Source organism: Crocuta crocuta, unplaced genomic scaffold, assembly GCF_008692635.1.
Source record: "Crocuta crocuta isolate KB4526 unplaced genomic scaffold, BGI_CrCroc_1.0 scaffold218, whole genome shotgun sequence".
NCBI lineage: Eukaryota > Metazoa > Chordata > Mammalia > Carnivora > Hyaenidae > Crocuta > Crocuta crocuta.
In genome coordinates, this window is record NW_027533170.1 from 8,543,978 (window position 1) to 8,564,601 (window position 20,624).

Genomic DNA, 20,624 nt, shown 5'->3' on the forward strand with positions numbered 1-20,624 from the left:
ACTGCCTGAGGTGGTGGTTTCTGAAGGCAGCCTTTTGCCAGACGTTAACAGATACGCCGGAAAGAACTTCATCCATTAGAAAGTACAGACTGAGGTCAAAATGGAGGTATTTGAAGCCCTCTTTCAAATCAGGTTGTCTTGTGGAACTGGGACACTTGAGCTGGGAACGGATTTCCTTCAAGCTTCTGGGTTTGACTAGCCCTACGGGAATCCTGGATACGCACTGCGATTAGAAGACCGTTGTGGTTTAGACCTGGGCGTGGTATCAGCAGTAAATCTTTACAAATTGCTTCTGTTTTTTGCTCCACTCAGGGTTTCTCCCTTCTCTTAATGAGGTGTTACCATTTTTATTTCCTTTGCCAATCATCCAGTTCATTAAAGTTTTTGAATTTATAAACGTGATACATAAGATTCTCTGAAAGTCATTCAGTCATAATTCATAATATAGTTATTTTTGATTTAGCTATACATAATGCGCTTTTAACCATCTTTATGTTCATATTAATTAATGACCGTGAAATAAAACAGCTATAAAGGACTAATAGAAGTATTAATTTATACAGATCAGTAAGACAGTTCAACAAGAAAAACGATGTAGCAGGTAATTCACAGAATACTAGGAGACGACAAACACGAAAGTCTACTTAACCTCATTAATAATCAGCAGCTCCAAATTAAAACAGTACGATCCCCGTCCATCCACTCGGCAAATATTTAAGGCCAAAAGTGTGGGTGAGGAGGGGTGTGTCCAAGGCTATTTTTCCTGCTAGGACTCGGTTAATAGCGTGGAGTCTACATTTTTAATTTCCAGGATAATAGTTTCCTGGGTACGAGGGGGACACTTGGTAAACATTTGCCATAAATATCCGATACTGACAGCCGACATACGTTTTTTTATTCTCAAAGCGACATTAATGGAGCTGAAATGGAAACGTAGCAGAGTCCTTTTGATTCTAACGGTTTTACATACAAGTGTAAAACTCGTATTTGTCCGTTAACTGTGGGCAACAGTTGATAGGCAACAAGAACTTGAGCCTGGAACTCAGGGGCAGAGGCTTTCCCGAAGACACTAGGGCTGACACCGTGGGACAAAAAAGGAGGGTCAACTGCCTTCTAAACAGGCTGAGGATCGGGACCACTCGGGCAGAGGATGCAAAATGGCGCCCGGGAGCTTCGTGGGCGTGGCCTCGAGCTGGGCTCGTCCAATCGGGTCGTTCAGGGGCGGAATACTGTCCCAGCTCACCTCCTACCTTGGGGCGGGACTTCCTGGAATTTGCCCCCTTCCATTGGTCGAAAATGTAATACTGGGTGTGGGAAAGGCCAATCTCGGCAAGTCTCAGTAGAACGGTCGCCTTAGCAACGCGCGGAGCCGCCTGGGAGCGGTCTCCGAAGACTGACCCGCGGGTTAGGCTGCCCAGGTGCGGCTGTGACCTCCAGGGATCAAAGGCCGTGTGACTACGAAACCTAGTTATCCGTCCAGCCGCAAGTCCGCGCTCGGAACAGATCGCCTGGCCCTCCGCCTGGACGATCCTGCGTCCAACCTCCTCACCCCGGAACACATTCACTCTACTAACGAAGCTGTCCCTGTTTGTCCCCAGCAGCTTCCAAGTGCCAGATGATGGAGGAGCGTGCCAACTTGATGCACATGATGAAACTCAGCGTCAGAGTCTTGCTCCAGTCTGCCCTGAGCCTGGGCCGCAGCCTGGATGCGGACCATGCCCCCTTGCAGCAATTCTTTGTAGTGATGGAGCACTGCCTCAAACACGGGCTGAAAGGTGAGCCTGAGGGAGCGTTCGGGGGCGTGGGAATTCGGGCCAGCTGTTAGCTCAGCAGGTATTCATCAGTGCAAACAATGTTCTGGGCTCTTGGGATAACAGCAGTGTACAAAACCGGCAGGGTCCCTGCCCTCCAGAGGCGACATTTAGAGAAGCAGTCTAGTAGAAATACCAGGCAAGCTACATGTGCAGTTTTTAGGGCTCTGATAGCCACGTTTAAAAAAAAAAAAAAGTGAAAATAGGTGAAATTACTTTTAAGAACATGATTTATTGTCCCCAGTTTATGCAAAAATATTATGATTTTGACATAATCAGTATTTAAAAGCCTTATTGAGATTTTTACATTCTCTTTTATACTAAGACTTAAAAACCCACTGTGTTTTTTACCTCTGGATTGCACTGGCTACATTTCAAGTTCTCAGTAGCACATGTGGCCACTACCACCTCTGACAGCAGTTCTAGGGGACAGTAAAGGCAGAAACAGACAGTTACAAAGTGCTGCAAATTCAGGGAAGCTACATGGGTTTCCACCAGAGTGGGGAAGGTCTTGCTGGGGAACTGTGAGCTGAGACCCAAAAGAGACTTAGCTGTGCAGAGATTTGGGGCAAGAGCATTTCTGAGGGGCTGGGGGGAAACAGGTGCAGAAGTCCTGAGTGACACCAAGCTTGGTTTGAGGAAGATGCCAGTGGGCTCAGAGGGAGAGTGTGGGGAGATGAGGTCAGAGTAATAGATTGGGGAGGCGGGGGAGGGCTGGATGGTGTAGGCCTTCGTAGGTCATGTGCAGAGTCGGATTTTATCACAAGTGTCTCTGGAGCATTTTAAGCAAGGGAAAAACATGACCGACTTACATTTTTAAAAGAACTTACAAGTGTTTGAACAGATTGTAAGGGTGGGGAGGCGACCATATTGGGAGCAAGGAGACCCATCAGAAGATGATTGGCAGCAGGTCAGATGAGGGGCAGTGGTGATAATCTGAAATCCATTATTGATTTTTGACGTCCGGTAGGAGGGTGAAAGGGGAAGGCTTTCAACAAGCAATATATATATGAGATACTTATTTTATTTCATGGGCAGTAAATACTTGGAGGAAGAAGAACATAGTAGGGATATCAGAGAAACCTTGTCACCAGAAGAAGGGAGTATTTACCTGGCATCTCGGAGTCCCCGAGACAATCAGGATGAAGTGGTTAGAGCTGTGCAATTGTGTGTTTGGCTTTTGGGAGAGAGACTGTGGGCACCTGAAGACAGCTCGCAACCTGTTCTTATCAATAACACTTTTGTTTTCCTTTTTAGTCAAGAAGAGTTTTATTGGCCAAAATAAATCTTTCTTTGGTCCTTTGGAGCTGGTAGAGAAACTTTGTCCAGAAGCATCAGATATAGCCACCAGTGTCAGAAATCTGCCAGAATTAAAGTGAGTGAGAAGCAGTTACACTGATTTAATGTTAAAAAAACAAAACCAAAACGCTGTATTTACCTATTTCTCGGTTACTTTCTGATAACACTTTTTCTAATTTAGAACACATCGTAGCATGAGCCACACTCTACTTAGACTTTAGTTCCAGCCCTGCTGCTTATTATCCTCAAGATTTTCAGCCAGATTTGCCCCTCTCTGAGCCTCAGTTTCCTTATCTTTAAAATGGGTACAGCGATTCCTGCATGTCCCACAAAGTCACATAGTTTGAAAAGATGTTGTGGGGCACCTGGCTGGCTCAGTCAGTAGAGCATGCAACTCTTGATCTCAGGGTCATGAGTTCAAGACCCATGCTGAGTGCAGACATTACTTTAAAAAAGAAAAGGTGAGGACGCCTGGGTGGCTCAGTCGGTTAAGCATCCGACTTCGGCTCAGGTCATGATCTCACGGTTTGCAGGTTTGAGCCCTGCGTTGGGCTTTGTGCTGACAGCTAGCTCAGAACCTGGAGCCTGCTTCGGATTCTGTGTCTCCCTCTTTCTCTGACCCTCTCCTGCTCACGCTGTCTCTATCTCCCTCTCAAAAATAAATAAGACATTAAAAATTTTTTAAAAAGAAAGGAAAGGTGTTGTCACCTGAGGAGCGGTTACAGGAGTGAAAGTAGTCCTCGTCTCACTCCTGGGAATCCGTGCTTCACATACAACTGGGCACCTTTCTGAATAGTATAGTTGGGGCCAGATTTTAGATTCTGGGACGTGGGACGTTTGTGAAAAGGTGAGACTGACAAATCATTTCCCATGTGTGGGTTTGCCTCGGGATTCCCCGTGCATAGGCTCAAAATAAAAAACTGGACAGAATACAAACGAGGCGTCATCATGAAACTTGGATTTAGAAGGGGACCTAGAGACCCCTGGGCCGATAGAAAAGGGCACCCTGCAGTCTCCCGCAGGGGGACACGGCTCTCCAGCCTCCGATGCTTCTCCTCTGGACCCAGCCTGTTCCATTTTGAGATAATGATGATAGCCAGCGTTTGCTTAGGGCCCCCGTGTGCCAGACGTTGTGCTAAGGATATTTCAGGATCTTGTTTAATCCCGCGCATCAAGCCTCTGGGAGAGCTGTTGGAATCCCCACTGATAAGTACAGAAACTGAGACTGAGTAGCTAACTGTCCTGCCCAAGGTCCCTTGGCAAGTGAGTAGCGGAGCCAGGAAGAGAACACAGGTCTGCAGGACTCTGGAACCTTCTAAAGCCCATTGACCTCCATTGCTACACATTGCTACAGCCCTGTGCCATCTTGTCAAGATGAAATTTAAGCCTCTGTCCCTGTCCCCAGTTCAGCCCTCTGGGCTTGTACCACAGAAGGTGAAAGCCTTTTGCACATGACAACCTTCAAATGCATATTTGGTGACCTCTCTGGAACTTCCCTTCTGTCTTCTGCTTTGCTTCATACTTAGGTGGTCCTGTTTGCCCACCCTTTCCGACCAGCTCACCCCCTCAGGAGTGAAGCAACTAGACTGAGTCCCCACGTGTTCAGATCGGAGTAGAACTCCTACTACGCTCAGACCCGTTTCCAGTTATGCATGGGAGGCATTTTTGAAGCCTTATGAGAACAAAGAGCTCTCTGTCAGCTAAACCCACTACCTCTGTTCCCTTATTAACTCTGGCTGCTAAACAGGCTTAGGTACCAAAATCGTACCCTGTCTGCCAAAGAGGAAATATACAATAGTTCCCTTTTCTCGATGCCTCCAGGAATAGCCTCATGGGCTGCGTGGGAAAGGGTTTTTTATTTTTTAACTATTTCATTAAATAGAATTGAAAGTTAAAAATTTTTGGTATTATTTTGGAAGTTGTGACTAGTGTTTTTTGGGAGTTGAAGGGGATTGTTTAAGGTGGTTTGAAACTTGCAGGATGAATTTTGCATCCTGAGAGTAATCTCTCTAGAGTATAGTTCCCCTGTCTTAATTACAATGAAAATATCAGGGTAGGGCGCCTGGATGGCTCAGTGGGTTAAGCATCAGAGTGTTGATTTCAGCTCAGGTCATGATCTCACATGAGATGGAGCCCCGCATCAGGCTCCACACTGGGTATGGAGCCTGCTTAAGATTCTCTCCTTCTCTCTCTGCCCCTCCCCCCCATGAATGAATGAATGAATGAATGAATGAATGAAAATATCTTTTGCGTTATGACTTGTCACCCAGAATTTTTCTTTCTTTTTTTTTTTGAAAGTTTTATTCCTCTGAGAAAAAGTAAGTGGGAGAGAGACAGAGAGAGAGAGGGAGAAGAGAGAGCCCCAAGCAGGCTCCATACTGCCAGCACAAAGCCGGACGTAGGGCTCAAACCCACAAATCATAAGATCATGAACTGAGCCAAAGTCGGAGGCTTAACCACTGAACCGAACACCCAGGCGTCCTCAGAATTTTTCATTGTTTTCAGATTATGGTTTTTCATCACACACATTGTGTATGTTTACACAATGAATACTGATTTTGCATATTGGCACTTAAGCACAGACTTCTCTTTCTCATTTTTGAATATTAAAAATAACTTTTTTCCTTATGACCTGATTTTTAATTAGGAAATAAAAAGCAAGCAAAAAAGACGCTTCTATCACCCACTGAGAAAAAAAAAATAAAGTTAATATTCTGGTCAGTGTTCTTACAGATCCTTTCAGTGCATCGTCAAATAGATAAGATTTTCTTTTTAAATAGGCACCAGGCCCAGCATGGAGCCTAACATAGGGCTTGAACTCCAAACCCTGAGTTCAAGACCTGAGGTAAGATCAAGACTCAGACGCTTAAGCAGCTGAGCCACCTGGGTGCCCCAATAAGATTCTATATTTATTCTCCTCACCGCCCCTACCCCCGATGGCATCGTATTGCCCTCATTCTGACAGAGGAGAGTTTGCCACTATCCACCAAAATTAACACTGCGTCTGCACTTTGACCCAGCAGCCCCTGTTCTCCGTGCATCGTCCTATAGATCTGCCAGAAATGACACCAGGACAGAATTATCTACTGAAGCATTATATGTGATGAGAAATGGCCTACCTAGCAGCTAGCTGAATAAATAATGATGCAATCTACTAGTAAAACAACCTAAAGCCATCAAAAAAAACCCACAGACATTCCTTGTGTGTAGAAAGAATTTCAAAACGACAGGCATTTGACACGCTAGGCAAGTTGCAGGACAGCAGGTGTCACATGCCAATCTTTTTTTGGTGAAAAGCAGATAATTTTGTTTTCGTGTGTGTAAAAACCATTTTAGAAGTGAACCTGAACCCAGAACATTGTACTAATGTTTGTGGAAGAGGAACAAAGGAAAAAAATGAGTACTAAACTGTATACATTTCTTTTTTTTTTTTTTTAATGTTTTATTTATTTCTAGGAGAGAGACAGCATGAGCAGGGGAGGGTCAGAGAGAGAGGGAGTGACAGACTCTGAAACAGGCTCCAGGCTCTGAGCTGGCAGTCAGCACAGAGCCCGACGCGGGGCTCAAACCCACGAACCGTGAGATCATGACCTAAGCGAAAGTTGGACGCTTAACCGACTAAGCCACCCAGGCGCCCCTAAACTGTACACATTTCTGTAGCCTTTTTTCCATTTAGTCCTAGATTCTGAGCCTCTTTCCGGATACAATATTCATCCACAGCATCATTTTTGAGACCGCCACATAGCAATCTGTTGTAAAGCTCATTTGTTTAACGCCCCTTTGGATTTTGTACTTGTCTTCAGTTTTCCATTATCCAAAGAGTGCAGCGGACCATTCCCAAGCATAGGTTTTTAAGTGCATCCTTAGGACACATTACTAGATGCACAATTTTGATAACCTGCGATCATCAAGTCGCCGGCCCCAAGCGCTGTGCTGGTTTATTTCCTGCCGCGCCACACATGTCGGTGTCCATTTTTCACATCATACCTGCATTCAGTGCCTTTTTTTCTTCTACCTCATTTCCTCTCCTTTTTACTTTTGTTTTTGTTTTATTTATTTATTTTGAGAGAGCGAGCCTGAGTGGGGGAAGGGCAAAGGGAGAATCCCAAGCAGGCTCAGTGCAGAGCCCAGTGCGGAGCTCGAAAGCACAAGGCACAAACCGGGAGATCGTGACTGGAACTCAAGAGTCAGATGCTTAATTGACTGAGCTGTGCAGGTGCCCCTCCTTTTTTCTCTGGTTTATTATCATTTGGGGGAGTGAGGGCTTCAAATCCTTTCATATTGATGGAGTTGGATTAACCCTTACAGGCCTGGCTCCTGAAAGCACACAGGGTGCCCAGCCAGGCTTTTGGCCTCGACAGCTCCCTTTGAGGCTGATTTCAGCAATGGCTCTACTATTTTCTTGGAGGTCACAAATGCAGTTACTCTTCTGAGAACAGAATCTTTTCTTCAGCAGTGTTAGGTCTACAGTTGGGAAGGCTTTTTGTTTTGATGTTTAAAAAAAATTTCTTTTTTTTTTTGAAAGAAGAGACTGAGTGCGGGTGGGGGAGGGGCAGAGAGAGAGGGAGACACAGAATCCGAAGCAGGCTCCAGGCTTCAAGCTGTCAGCACAGAACCCAGTGCGGGGCTCGAACTCAGGAACCTTGAGATCATGAGCTGAGCCATGGTCTGATACTTAACCGACTGAGTCACCCAGGCGCCCCTGTTCTGATGTTTAAAGCAGGCCTTTTCAAAACTGCATCTTTGAGATTGGTTGCACAATGCTGGGAATGTACTAAGGACTACTGAAGTGTATGTGTAAAAAGGTAAATTTTATGTTCTGTGTGTTTTGCCACAACTAAAAATAAAATTGCACCTTTTTTATGTTTACTTATTTTTGAGAGACAGAGAATGCAGATGGTGGAGGGCAGAGAGAGGGTGAGAGAGAATCCCAAGCAGGCTTTGCACTGGCAGCGCAGAGCCCAATGAGGGGCTCGAACCCACAAGCCATGAGTCATGACCTGAGCCAAAATCCAGACACAAACACCTAACCAACTGACCCACCCAGGCACCCCTAAAATTACACCTTTGAGCTAATACCTTAGAAATGTGAGACTTTAACACCTTAACAAACACCATGTTCTATAGATTAATCTTTCAAAAACTATGTCTGGCATACAAACTTCGTCTGGTATTTCCTGGCCCCCTGTGAAATTTTATGAATATATGCAAAGGTTTATCTAACTGTATTGGTTCCAGAAATCAGAAATTTGAGGCTTAAGAGTGTTTTTATCTTTTTATCTTGTCAAAACAGGCAGCTCTTCCTGCCCATGGCCCCTGTCCCCATGCTTTAATAAAACCACCTTTTTGCACCAAAAAAAGAAGCAAAAAGTACATGTCCATGATACAGAATTCAAACTGTACCCAAAGGTTTACAAGAGAGCTGTTTTCTGGGCCTTCCAGATGGCATGCTCCACCCAACCCCCAAAGCCACTATTCTTACACTGTTCTCTGCGTGCATGTACATGTGTAGTATGTGTATATCTTTANCTGAATTCTAGGACAGCTGTGGGAAGAGGCAGAGCCTGGCTTTATCTTGCACTCATGCAAAAGAAACTGGCAGATTATCTGAAAGTGCTTATAGATAATAAACATCTCTTAAGGTATTTTTTTACCTCCTATATTTGCTTGTCTTTTGCTCTGTAAATAATTAGAACATAGGTCTGCAGATCGTTTAGAATCTACAATGTACACAGCTTTTATTTGAATTATTATTAATTGTAAATATCCTGCAGCTTAATTCTAAAATTGTTTCAATTTTTTTTTCATTTTCAATATTTGTTTTTGAGAGACAGTGCATGAGAGGGGAAGAGGTAGAAAGAGAGAGAGATACGGAATCTGAAGCAGGTTCCAGGCTCTGAGCTGTTAGCACAGAGCCCAATGCAGGGTTTGAACCCACAAACTGTGAGATCATTACCTGAGCCAAAGTCGGATGCTTAATTGACTGAGCCACCCATGTACCCCAAGAGTATTTCCATTTTTAAGCGCGGATATCTGAAAGTCCTTATGAATGAAGAGTCATGCTTTTCATTTTGAAAAGTCATTTCGGAGTTCATTCTTCAAAAATCCCTGTGATTAGGTAATTGACAGCCTACGTGGTTAAACTTCAACAAAATGCAATTTATTAGACTTGTTGATAACAGGGGGAAAAATTACTTTAAAACTAGGTGCAGTGGGCAACTTTAAAGTACAAAATCCTGCTTTTTTCAAGAGAACATACCTATATTACCTATCTTAGGATTCTATATCCAGTTTGTAAGATTTTATATCTCTCAGCATCAATAATGACTAACTGGCTGTCTGTGAAATTTATGACTGGTTCATTTTTTTTTAGAAAATTTTAATGTTTGTTTATTTTGAGAAAGAGAGAGAACAGGGGAGGGGCAGCACCATTGACTGTATTCCCCATGGTGTACCTTTCATCCCTATGGCCTGGCGCACTTTCTTAAGATGATAAGTTCTCCTGCACCCATGCACACACAGCTGGTAAACTGGCACATCACTGGTGACCAGGAGCAGTAGTAGGCAAGGGCTGAGACCCCACTACAAATGACTGAGGTGACTCGGGAGGTGAGAAAATAAAAGCAACCAGTGTGACTCTGTGAGACACAGGGAAGAGGGAAGAGTTTTCTTGGATTCGGGGGCTGTGGAATCCTGTTTCCAGCTGACATGAGTGTAGAAATAGTTTCCCGCAGTGCGGAAGAAGGAGCCTGCGGGACGGGAAGGGCAGAGTGGTGATGGTCAGGAACACAGGAGCCAAGGGGAGGTGAGAAGGACCAGGGTCCAGGGTCTAGATGGAAGAGTCAGCCTTAGACTGGAGGTGGGTGGAGCCTGTTCTCAACCACAGGAAGAGGAGAGAGGCCAGAGAAGAAGTGGCAGCACCTGAAGCAGGTGTGCGGGGCCGGGGAGGGAGAGTAGGAGGAAAGGCAGAAGGAAATGGACACTAGGGAGTTTCTGGCTTCTGGTGAAGCTGGCCGGCTGGCTGGCAGTGGAGAGGTTAAAAGGCAGGGCAGGGCAGGAAATGGGGTGGTGAGCATCCCTTCCTGAGCAGCCCCCTGCTGTGTCGATCTCTTTCAGTGAATTCTATGAGCCCGAGGCCCTGATGATGGAAGAGGAAGGGACGGTGATTGTCGGTCTGCTGGTGGGACTCAACGTTCTTGATGCCAATCTCTGCTTAAAAGGGGAAGACTTGGATTCTCAGGTAAAACGGCAATCTTGGCTCTGGGTGGAATGCCTTCTTTGGGCCAGGGGTTTTCCAGAAGATCTGCGGACATGGGCTGAACCTAAGAAAGGGTTCAGAGGGTGGCAGAGGGTGTCTGCTGGAAGGTGGTGCCAGGTGCTGTGCTGGGCAGAGGGGGAGGCCCCCGGGGAAGGGGACGGAGGCACAAGAAATGAAGGTGGAGGCTGGGCTTAGTTTCCAGGCCATCAGTGTCCTGCCAGAGGGTTTGGCTGTTGTCCCTGGAGCTTTGAGAGGCCACCCAAGGGCTGCCTGGGTGGCTCAGTGAAGCATTTTGACTCTTGATTTCAGCTCAAGTCATGATCTACACAGTTCGTGGGTTCGAGGTTTTTAAGCAGCGTGCTGGAATGATCAGGCCCAGGTTTGAGAAAGGTCAGTGTGGCAGCCACCCGGGTCATAAGTTTAGAAGCAGCCAAGAATGGAGATGGCAGAAACACTGAGCAAAGCCCCAAAGCCTGGTTGGGGACTGGAAAGGTAGAGTCAGGAGAGAGTTGGGGAGTGAGATGATGGGGGCAAATGAAAGCAGGCAGCAGGACCAGAGTGCCCCGAGGGGTGAGACAGCCCTCTTGGGAGGGAGGCTTTCTCCCCGCGTGGGAGCAGATGACCAGGGCTAAGGCCTACGCCCCTGGTGGCAGTGGCTTTAAGTGTGTGACGAGATGCCCTGACCCATCCCCACCTCTACCCCCTCTGGGGCATCTGTGGCTGTGGCTGGGCCACAGCCCGGCCTTCTTCCTGCCGTAAGTTTGGATCTGAAGAATCTAAAGCCGCCTCTAATCCCTCCATGCCCAGGTCAGCTTGGTTTGGTTTGGTTTGGTTTCTTATAACCTCTCCTCCCTTTTTTCCCCCAATAGTTTTATTGTTTTTACATGTTGAAAATTTTTCAAAAAATACAGAGAATTTCAAACTTTGTTTGAAAAGAAACAAAACCTCACACATGATCCCATTGTTCAGAGACTAATTGAGTGTTACATTTTGATATCTATCCCTCCAGCGTGTATGTTTATATATTTTATTAGGGGTATTTAGACTTTTTTTTTTTAAACCAAAATATGATTAGTCCAGGCACACCATTTTGTAATGTTGTTTATTTCACACTATGTCCCACATAGCTCTCAATGTCAGTAGAAATATAAACCATTTATTTACTTTTAGCTTGTTTTATTCATTTTGAGAGTATGCACATGCACAGAAGCAGGGGGTGGTGGTGGGAGGAGCAGAGAGGGAGAGACAGAAGCGCAAGCAAGCTCTGCATTATCAACGCTGAGCCCTACATGGGGCTCAAACTCACAAACAGTGGGCTCATGACCTGAGCCAAAATCAAGAGTCGGACGCTTAACCAACTGAGCCATCCAGGCACCTTGAGATATAAGCCTTTTTTTTTTTTTTTTTTTTTTTAAAGCTTATTTGTTTTGAGAGAGAGCATGGGTGGAATAGGGGCAGAGAGAGGGAAAGAGAATTCCAAGCAGGCTCTGCGCTGACACAAAGCAGAGCGCAATACCAGGCTCGAACCCATGAACCGTGAGATTGTGACCTGAGCTGAAATCAAGAGTCAGACGCTTAATCAACTGAGTCACACAGGCACCCCGATATATAAACCATTTAAATGACTGCATAGTACAAGCACATCTCAGAGATACTACAAATTCAGTTCCAGACCTCTGCAGTACAAGCGAGTATCTCAGTAAAGTGAGTCATGGGGGGGTTTTTTTGGTTTGGATTTGGTTTTGGTTTCCCAATCCATGTACAACTTACGTTTATACTGTAACCTATCAGGTGTGTGATTTGATAACATCATATCTAAAAATGGAAATAAATAATAAAAATAAGGTAAATAAATAAAAATGAATGTTCATACTTTAAATATTTCATTGCTGGAGTGCTGGGGTGGCTCAGTCAGTTAAGTGTCTGACTTTGGCTCAGGTCATGATCTCGCAGTCTGTGGGTTCGAGCCCTGCGTCAGGCTCTGTGCTGACAGCTCGGAACCTGGAGCCTGCTTCAGATTCTGTGTCTCCCTCTCTCTCTGCCCTCCCCCACTCACACTCTGTCTCTCTCTCTCTCTCTCTCTAATTTTTTAAAAAATTAAACTATTTAAGAGGCGCCTGGGTGGCTCAGTCGGTCAAGTGTCCGACTTTGGCTCAGGTCATGATCTCACAGTTCGTGGGTTTGAGCCCCGTGTCGGGTTCTGTGCTGACAACTCAGAGCCTGGAGCCTGCTTCAGATTCTGTGTCTCCCTCTCTCTCTCTGCCCCTCCCCCACTTGTACTTGGTCTCTCTGTCTCAAAAATAAATAAAGTATAAAAAATTGTTTTTAAAAAAAAATTAAAATATTTCATTGCTGAAAAATGCTAACCATCATGTGAGCTTTCAACAAGTCATAGTCACCGATCACAGATCATCATAACAAATGTAGTAATAGGAAAAGTTTGAAATACATGATCACCAAAATGTGACACAAAGACATGAGGTGAGCAAATGCTGTTGGGAAATGATGCTGATAGACTTCCCCAACACGTGGTTGCCACATGCCTTCAATTTGTAAAAAACGGAATGTCTGTGAAGTACAATAAAGCAAAAGGCAATAAAATGAGGTATGCCTGTATTCTGCTTTATGAATGTGCCATAATTTATTTAACCAGTACCTCATAAAGTTAGGTTGATTCCATATTACAACAGTATTATAAACACCCTCATACTTCTTTGTACTGTTGTCCATTGATTTCCTTAGGATAAATTTGGGGACTACTGTGTCACAGTAAACATTCTACATGAGTATGGTGATGTCATGATGGGTTTTCTTGGTCTTTTTCAATCTATCTGATAGACAAAAACAGCTCATCTCAAATTTGCTTTTTTTTTTTTTTTCCTAGGAGAGAGAGAGAGAGAGAGACAGCGTGAGCAGGGGAGGGTCAGAGAGAGAGGGAGTCACAGACTGAAACAGGCTCCAGGCTCTGAGCTGGCAGTCAGCACAGAGCCCGACGCGGAGCTCGAACCCACGAACTGCGAGATCATGACCCAAGCAAAAGTCAGACGGTTAACTGACTAAGCCACCCAGGCGCCCCTCAAATTTGCTTTTTTTTAAATGTTTTATTTATTTCTGAGAGAGACACAGCGTGAGCAGGGGAGGGTCAGAGAGAGGGAGACACAGAATCTGTAATGGGCTCCAGGCTCTGAGATGTCAGCACAGAGCCCTATGTGGGGCTTGAACCCACAAACCGTGAGATCATGACCTGAGCCAAACTTGGATGCTTAGCCGACTGCGCCACCCAGGCACCCATCAAATTTGCATTTTTTAATAAACATTTTTTTAATGTTTATTTATTTTCAAGAGAGAAAGAGCATGAACAGGGGAGGGGCAGAGAGAGAGGGAGTCACCAAATCTAAAGCAGGCTCCAGGCTCTGAGCTGTCAGCACAGAGTCCAATATAGGGCTCAAACTCACGAACTGTGAAACTTGAGCCAAAGTTGATCGCTTAACCGACTGAGCCATCCAGGTGCCCCCTAAACATGTTTTTATTTTTAAAAGTAGGCTCTGGGGTGCCTGGGTGGCTCAGTCGGTTAAGCAGCTGACTCCTGATTTCGGCTCAGGTTATGATCCCACAGTTTTGTGAGTTTAAGCCCTGCATCAGGCTCCACACTGACAGTGAGGAGTCTGCTTGAGATTCTTGCTCTCTCTCTGCCTTTACCCCACTCTCTCTCAATAAATAGGCTTAAAAATGTGTAAAATATACATAAAAACAAATATATTTTAAAAATAAATGAAAGTTGAGGCGCCTGGGTGGCTTAGTCAGTTAAGCGTCCGGCTTTCGCTTAGGTCATGATCTTGCGGTTCATGGGTTAGAGCCCCGCGTCGGGCTCTGTGCTGACTGCCAGCTCAGAGCCTGGAGCCTATTTCAGAGTCTGTATCTCCCCCTCTCTCTGACCCTCCCCTGCTCATGCTGTCTGTCTCTCTCTCTCTCCTAGAAATAAAATTTTTAAAAAAATAAAAAAATAAAAAATAAATAAATAAATAAATGAAAGTAAGCTCCATAGCCAACATGGGGCTTGAGAGAGAGTGAATACTAAGCAGGCGCCACACCCAGTGAGAAGCTGGACACGAGGCTCGATCTCACAACCATGAGACCATGACCTGAGCCAAAATCAGGAGCCACCCACATGCCCCTTAGGACAATTTTTTAGTCATTTATCTTTTTCCAGAAGTCATTTATTTCATTCAAGTCTGTTGGTTATAAGAGAGTATTCTCTTACAGCTTCTTAAAATCTTGCTCTTCTCATTGGCAATGTTGTGCACTTGCTAAATCTTGATTATATTTGATGGAGATTTGTCTGCTATGTTGAATTCGAAGAAACAGCTTTTGCATTTGATCTTTTGCTCTTGATCTTTTCTGCTTTAAGAGGAGGGCTTTATTTAGTTTCTGATCCAATAATGTCTACTTTGAGTATTAACCCTCTCTCCTTTCTATTGAGGGTCTTTTGCAGTTAGGAAATGTACTTTTTAAATTAAATTTTATTGGGGCGCCTGGGTGGCTTAGTTGGTTAAGTGTCCGACTTTCGCTTAGGTCATGATCTCACGGTTCNTATTTATTTTTATTTAATTTTATTACAAAAGAAATGCATGCTTGCTGAAAAGTTCTTTCAGAAGCATATCAAGTGAAGAATGAAATTCAAACTCCTCTCCTCCCCTCCCGCCTCAATCCTGTTCATCCCCACAGATAGTGGTAAAATTTAAGGGGAAAAAATCTCTCTAGAAACAGTTCCACTTTTTCTATGCATTTCTGTCTATGTGGGTTTTGTTTCATATTAAATCCTTTCTTGGCTTCCATTTCTGGGTAACGAATCAACAGCCAGGTAACCAATAGCAGTCACTGTATCTCAGGGGTTGGCTGGGCAGAGAGAGGCTTCTGGATTAAGAGCTCTGTGATTGCAGCCAGGTTAGCGGCCAGGGCAGCCATCACTGAAGGCCTCTTGTCCTGCTTGTCCGTCTTCTGGGCTGAGAAGGTTCAGGAAGCTGGGACTGGAACAGCAGACGCTTCTCAGGCACCCCTGTCCTCATGTGGTCTCTCCATTTGGTGTCCAGTGTGGTGGCTTCAGGGTAGCCAGACTTCTTTCGGGGATGCTCAGAGCTTCAGCATTATATGCCCTTTTGGGAAGAGCCAGGAAGAAGCTTGTGTTGCCTCCATTAATGTGACTGCAGAAGTCACAGCATCATTTCTGCTGCTTTTTTACTCAAGACAGACACTAAGGCTGCCCAGGTTCAAGGGTCGGGAATGTAGGTTGGTGGGTAGTGCGACAGAGAAGTTGGAGAAATTCTCACATGGCTGTGGTTTTAACGTAAGTGGTGTCACTGTAAAGGGTTAATGCTGTACATACCACTCTGGGATGTCCCATTTTCTCCTGGAGCTGTCTTCCTGTCATTATGTCATTATACATGCCACCCACTGCATTCTTTGTGATGGGTGCATGGGGCTATTACAGAATTGATACACATTTCTCTACTGATGGGCCCCGTTTTCCCAGTTTTCATCTCCCTTGCTCTGTGCCCCTCCCCCACTTGCACTCAGTCTCTCTCAAAAATAAAATTAAAAAACATTTAAAAACTTATAAAAAATAAAAAGAAGTGCCTCCACTTACACAGTAGTGGACAGTGGCAGACCAGGCTCTCATTCTCTCTCAAGGTCTCTATTTCTGGACAAAGCCCTTGACATTCAGATGTGAGAGGCTCTGGTTCTCCCTTGTTTACAACGGCAGAGGATTTTCCCTGGAAAATGGGATGGGACTATTTCACCACAAATTTCCCCTATTTCCTTTAGGGGAAGGAAGGGGTCAGAATGTCAGTTAAGATTACCTACCACCTTAGTTTAGCCATCCAGGCTTCTTTTTTTTTTTTTTTTTTTCCTCCCTTTAAAGAGAGCATGAGCAGGTGACGGACAGAGAAAAGGAGCCTGGAGGGACAAATGACCTGAAGCAGACTCTGCTTTGACAGCGCAGAGCCTGATGCGGGGCTTGAACTCATGAACCTTGAGATCATGACCTGAGCCAAAGTTGGACGCTTAACTGACTGAGCCACTCCGGTGCCCCCCTCTTTTTTTTTAATTACTCTGTATGTACTCAAAGAACTTTGTTGATCTTTGTGAACAACTTGATTATTGTTTACATACAAAAAACTAATTTTGATGAGGAGGTAAAACTTCAGAATATTCCCTTAAATCCTGATTTGTGATAAGTTTTTTTTTTTCTAGAAGGTGGCAGGGTTATCTTTCTCTTGGTTTGTTTGTTCAGTTGATTACTATTTTGTAGAGGTGGTCAGTCCAACTAAATGTTTGTAGGAAGGAGACAGGAAGGTAAATGCCCTGAATTTTAAAGATGTAAGGTTTGTAGAAAACAGAAATTTTCTCTTATTTAATACCTGTACATTTTATGTTGATCAGGTTGGAGTGATCGATTTTTCCCTCTACCTTAAGGATGTGCAGGATCTCGATGGTGGCAAAGAGTAAGTACTGCATTGCCTGCTGCTGTTCCACATCTTAAATGAAATTCTGGCGAAGAATGCTCCGTTTTCTTTTTGCTTTGTTCGACCTTTTCATTTTCAGCAGGTATTTTTTAGTCACAGAGGTAATACATGAATATGTGCATTGTGCAAGGAACCAAGCTCTGCAGGGTAGAAAGGACTGTCCCCATTCACACTGCCCCCTCATACCCAGCTCAATCCCATGCCTGCTCCTCCTCAGAGGAAGCTGCTCATGGCTCCTTCCACATCTTTCTTAAATGCCTTGCAGGTATATATTTATTGGTCATATAATTTGCCTTACGGTTTGTTTGAATATAAGTGGGATGGTAGCATTTTATATATATATATATTGCCCTTGGACTCATTCTTTGATCCTGTGTGTCTTTGCTGTCCCTCCCTGCCATGCGTAGCTCTTCTTCCTGTTTATGAACAAGAGCATTCTTTTTCTTTCTTTTTTTTTAAATAATTTTTTTATGTTCATTTATTATTGAGACAGAGAGAAACAGAGCATGAGTGGGGGAGGGGCAGAGAGAGAGGGAGACACAGAATCTGAAACAGGCTCCAGGCGCTGAGCTATCAGCACAGAGCCCAATGAGGGGCTTGAACCCATGAACCATGAGATCATGACCTGAGCTGAAGTCAGATGCTTAACCGACTGAGCCACCCAGGCGCCCCAATAAGAACATTCTTTTAAAGGAGTCATTGGGGGGTAGAAAAAAAGTAAACAATGTATATAACATGCTACCATTGGAGTTATGGTGAAGACAGTACATCCACATTTATATGTTGTGCTTCCACAGGCCTGGACCATTTCAAGAGTGGCACGTAGACACCTACTGACAGTGGCTGTTCTGGGTGGGGAGAGGCCAGGAGGCAGGCATGGGAGGGAGTTTCACTGTAAACCCTTGGGTTGTGTTTGAATATTTTACCATTTGTTACCTATCTTTTTTTTTTTTAATGTTTTATTTATTTTTGAGAGAGAGACAGCGTGAGCAGGGGAGGGTCACAGAGAGAGGGAGATACAGAATCTGAAGCAGGCTCCAGGCTCTGAGCTGGCTGTCAGCACAGAGCCCAACACAGAGCTCGAACCCACAAACTGTGAGATTATGACCTGAGCCGAAGCTGGACGCCCAACTGACTGAGCTACCGAGGCGCCCCTGTTATCTGTCGTTCAGATGTGTTCTTGATAAGGGCTCCCACAGGCTCAATGTCCTAGCAGCACACCTTATCCGGCAGAGGGTACCCCACAAATGCCTCAGGCTTCTTGAGTACAAAGATTCACCCACTTTGAAACTTAGACAAAAATATTCTTTTTTTCCTTTAACATTTATTTATTTATTTTGAGAGAGAGAATGCACATGAGCACGAGTGGGGATGCGGGCACACAGAGAGGAAGAGAGAGATTCCCAAGCAGGCGCTGCATTGTCAGCACAGAGCCGGATGCGGGGCTTGATCTTGGGAACTGTGAGATCATGACCTGAGCCCAAATCAAGAGTTGGACACTTAACCAACTGAGCCACCCAGGTGCCCCCAAAAATATAATATAAAGAAATGAAAATAAACTGATATCTAATGAGATAACTGAATGAATTACAGAACATTCAAAATATTCCACTTTATATGCTAAGGAACAGATTTAACCTACTGGTTATAGTAGACTTAGAGGGGTTTCCACAAGGTGTTAACTGAATCAGAAAAGTATGATACTGAGAAGTGTATATACAGCTGAGCCCCCGAACAACACGGGCTTGACCTGCACAAGCCCACTTTTACACAGATACTTTTCAGTAAATATGGTACAGAACTATAAATGTGTTTTCCTTATGATTTCCTTAATAACATTTTATTTAATTTCATTGTAAGGCTATAGTATAAAATACATATACAAAATATGTGTTAGTAGACTATGTAATTGGCAAGGCTTTCATCAACAGTAGGCTATAAGTTCAATTTTTGGAGAGTCAAAAGCCGTATGCAGATTTTCAGTGGTGCAGGGGTTCAGCTTCCCTCACCCCTGCACTGTTTAAGCGTCAACTGTATGTCATTTTTGTAAACAACCCCAATAAATCCCTAACGTATTTTCTATATTTTAATTACATACTGTATCTATCTGTATATAAAACAGATATTATGATCATATGCATATAGGCTCAGCAGACAATATTAACGTGAGTTACCTGAAGAGCTATGTGAAGGGCAGAACAGGTAGCAGAAAACAGTGAACCGTGCTGAGAAACAAATCCAGCACCTGTGGCAAGAACCTGTGGAGAATGATCCCCTGTACGTACATATGTATGTATATATGTAAAGACATTGGGGGNTCTCTAAAATAAAAAAATAAACATTAAAATAAATTTTTAAAAATATTAAAGTCTTTTTGTTTTTACCTGGCTCGTCAGCTTTATGTTTTGAAAAGCCTCTGGTCTCCTTTTTCGAGCCATCCTCTTTCCCTTAGCATCACAGGCTTGATGCTGCCACCTCGAGAGAGGGCCATTTGCACCTGGCCATCGGTGTGTCCACCACGCATGCCATATGGCTTCCTCTCCCGTTCCCAGAGCCCGGCCTGACGGGCAGGAGGGTGTCTGCAGGAAGCCTGCTCACGTCTCCCTGGCTGCTGCCCCCACCACACCGGTGGCCGGCTTTGCGCTACTCACACCAGGACCGGACCAGGCAGACAGTATTACCAAGCTCTGACACTGCTTGGTCTCCTGGTGGTATTGGTACTTCTTCAAGGTGATTGGAAAGTTAGGGGGCGGTTACATGGTACTAGCCATGAATTAAAGGAATCTCTCTTTGTTTCTGCTCTTTTCAAAAGGCACGAAAGAATTACTGATGTCCTCGATCAAAAAAATTACGTGGAAGAACTTAACCGGCACTTGAGGTAGGACTCACTCACTTTTCCGGTGTCACAGTTCAGTCTCGGTACCCGATAATTGTTCCATGGAACATTTTTGAATTGCTGTATATTTATAACTGACCTTTTTTCCAAACCCAGTGACAAAGGGCTTTCCTAGAGTGCTCGTGTGTACAGACCAGAAGGGTAGGATTTCTCGATAAGGAGCTTTGGGAGTCTTTGGTTCTTGGCTTCGTGCAGTTAGACAACGTAGAAAGCAAGCAAATGAAGTCTTGAGCCTCAGCCCTCAGCCCTCAGCCTCCTGGTTGGGAAGTAACTGCCGTGAGGAGCACCGTTCCCGCCGGGGATCCACACACATCCCCCTGGTGTGCCGGGGCACTTGGAAAGGGCTAGACCCCAACAGCGGTTCAGTAGCAATAGCAGGCGTCTTTACTGTCATTTTTTCATTTTAACTGGAAAGCTGCTGCCGTGTTTCAGGAAGCATGAGCCGGTGGAGGTTTGCTCTAAAGTGGTTGGGAGACAGGTTATTCCCTGTGTCTCCGAATCCCCTCCGGGCGGGCGGTGCACATTAGCAGTGCATCGAGGGGCAGCTCCTCTGGCTCCCGAAGCCAAGGAGACTGCCAAAGCAGCTGGCACGGTTCGCAGAACGTGCCTGGAGACAGTTGCTCCGAGTTCTCCTGCGGCGTGATGTTGGCTGTTGGTTTCAGAGATCCTTGATAGATCCCTCATTTATGGGCTGGTTTTATAAGGAAGAGATGTCAGATTTCCTCAGGTGCCTTTAGCATCATTCAGGCAATCATGACTTTTATCCCTTAGTCTGTTGGTGGGAGGAATTTTATTTTACTAATGGATTTCTTCATATGGAGCCATTTCAGAGTCAC

At 44.7% G+C, this 20,624-nt stretch overlaps 1 protein-coding gene across 1 annotated transcript in view; it reads left to right on the forward strand.

The window, feature by feature from the left end:
• Positions 1-1,392: 1,392 nt before the first annotated feature.
• Positions 1,393-20,624, forward strand: part of RUFY1 (RUN and FYVE domain containing 1) — a 47,156-nt gene continuing 27,924 nt past the window's right edge. Inside the window, exons 1-6 of the mRNA XM_077746262.1 lie at positions 1,393-1,775; positions 3,069-3,186; positions 8,651-8,752; positions 10,227-10,350; positions 16,810-16,871; positions 19,705-19,770. Coding sequence (XP_077602388.1) covers positions 1,616-1,775; positions 3,069-3,186; positions 8,651-8,752; positions 10,227-10,350; positions 16,810-16,871; positions 19,705-19,770 — 632 coding nt within the window. The 5' untranslated portion in view covers positions 1,393-1,615. The remainder of the gene's footprint in view (positions 1,776-3,068; positions 3,187-8,650; positions 8,753-10,226; positions 10,351-16,809; positions 16,872-19,704; positions 19,771-20,624) is intronic.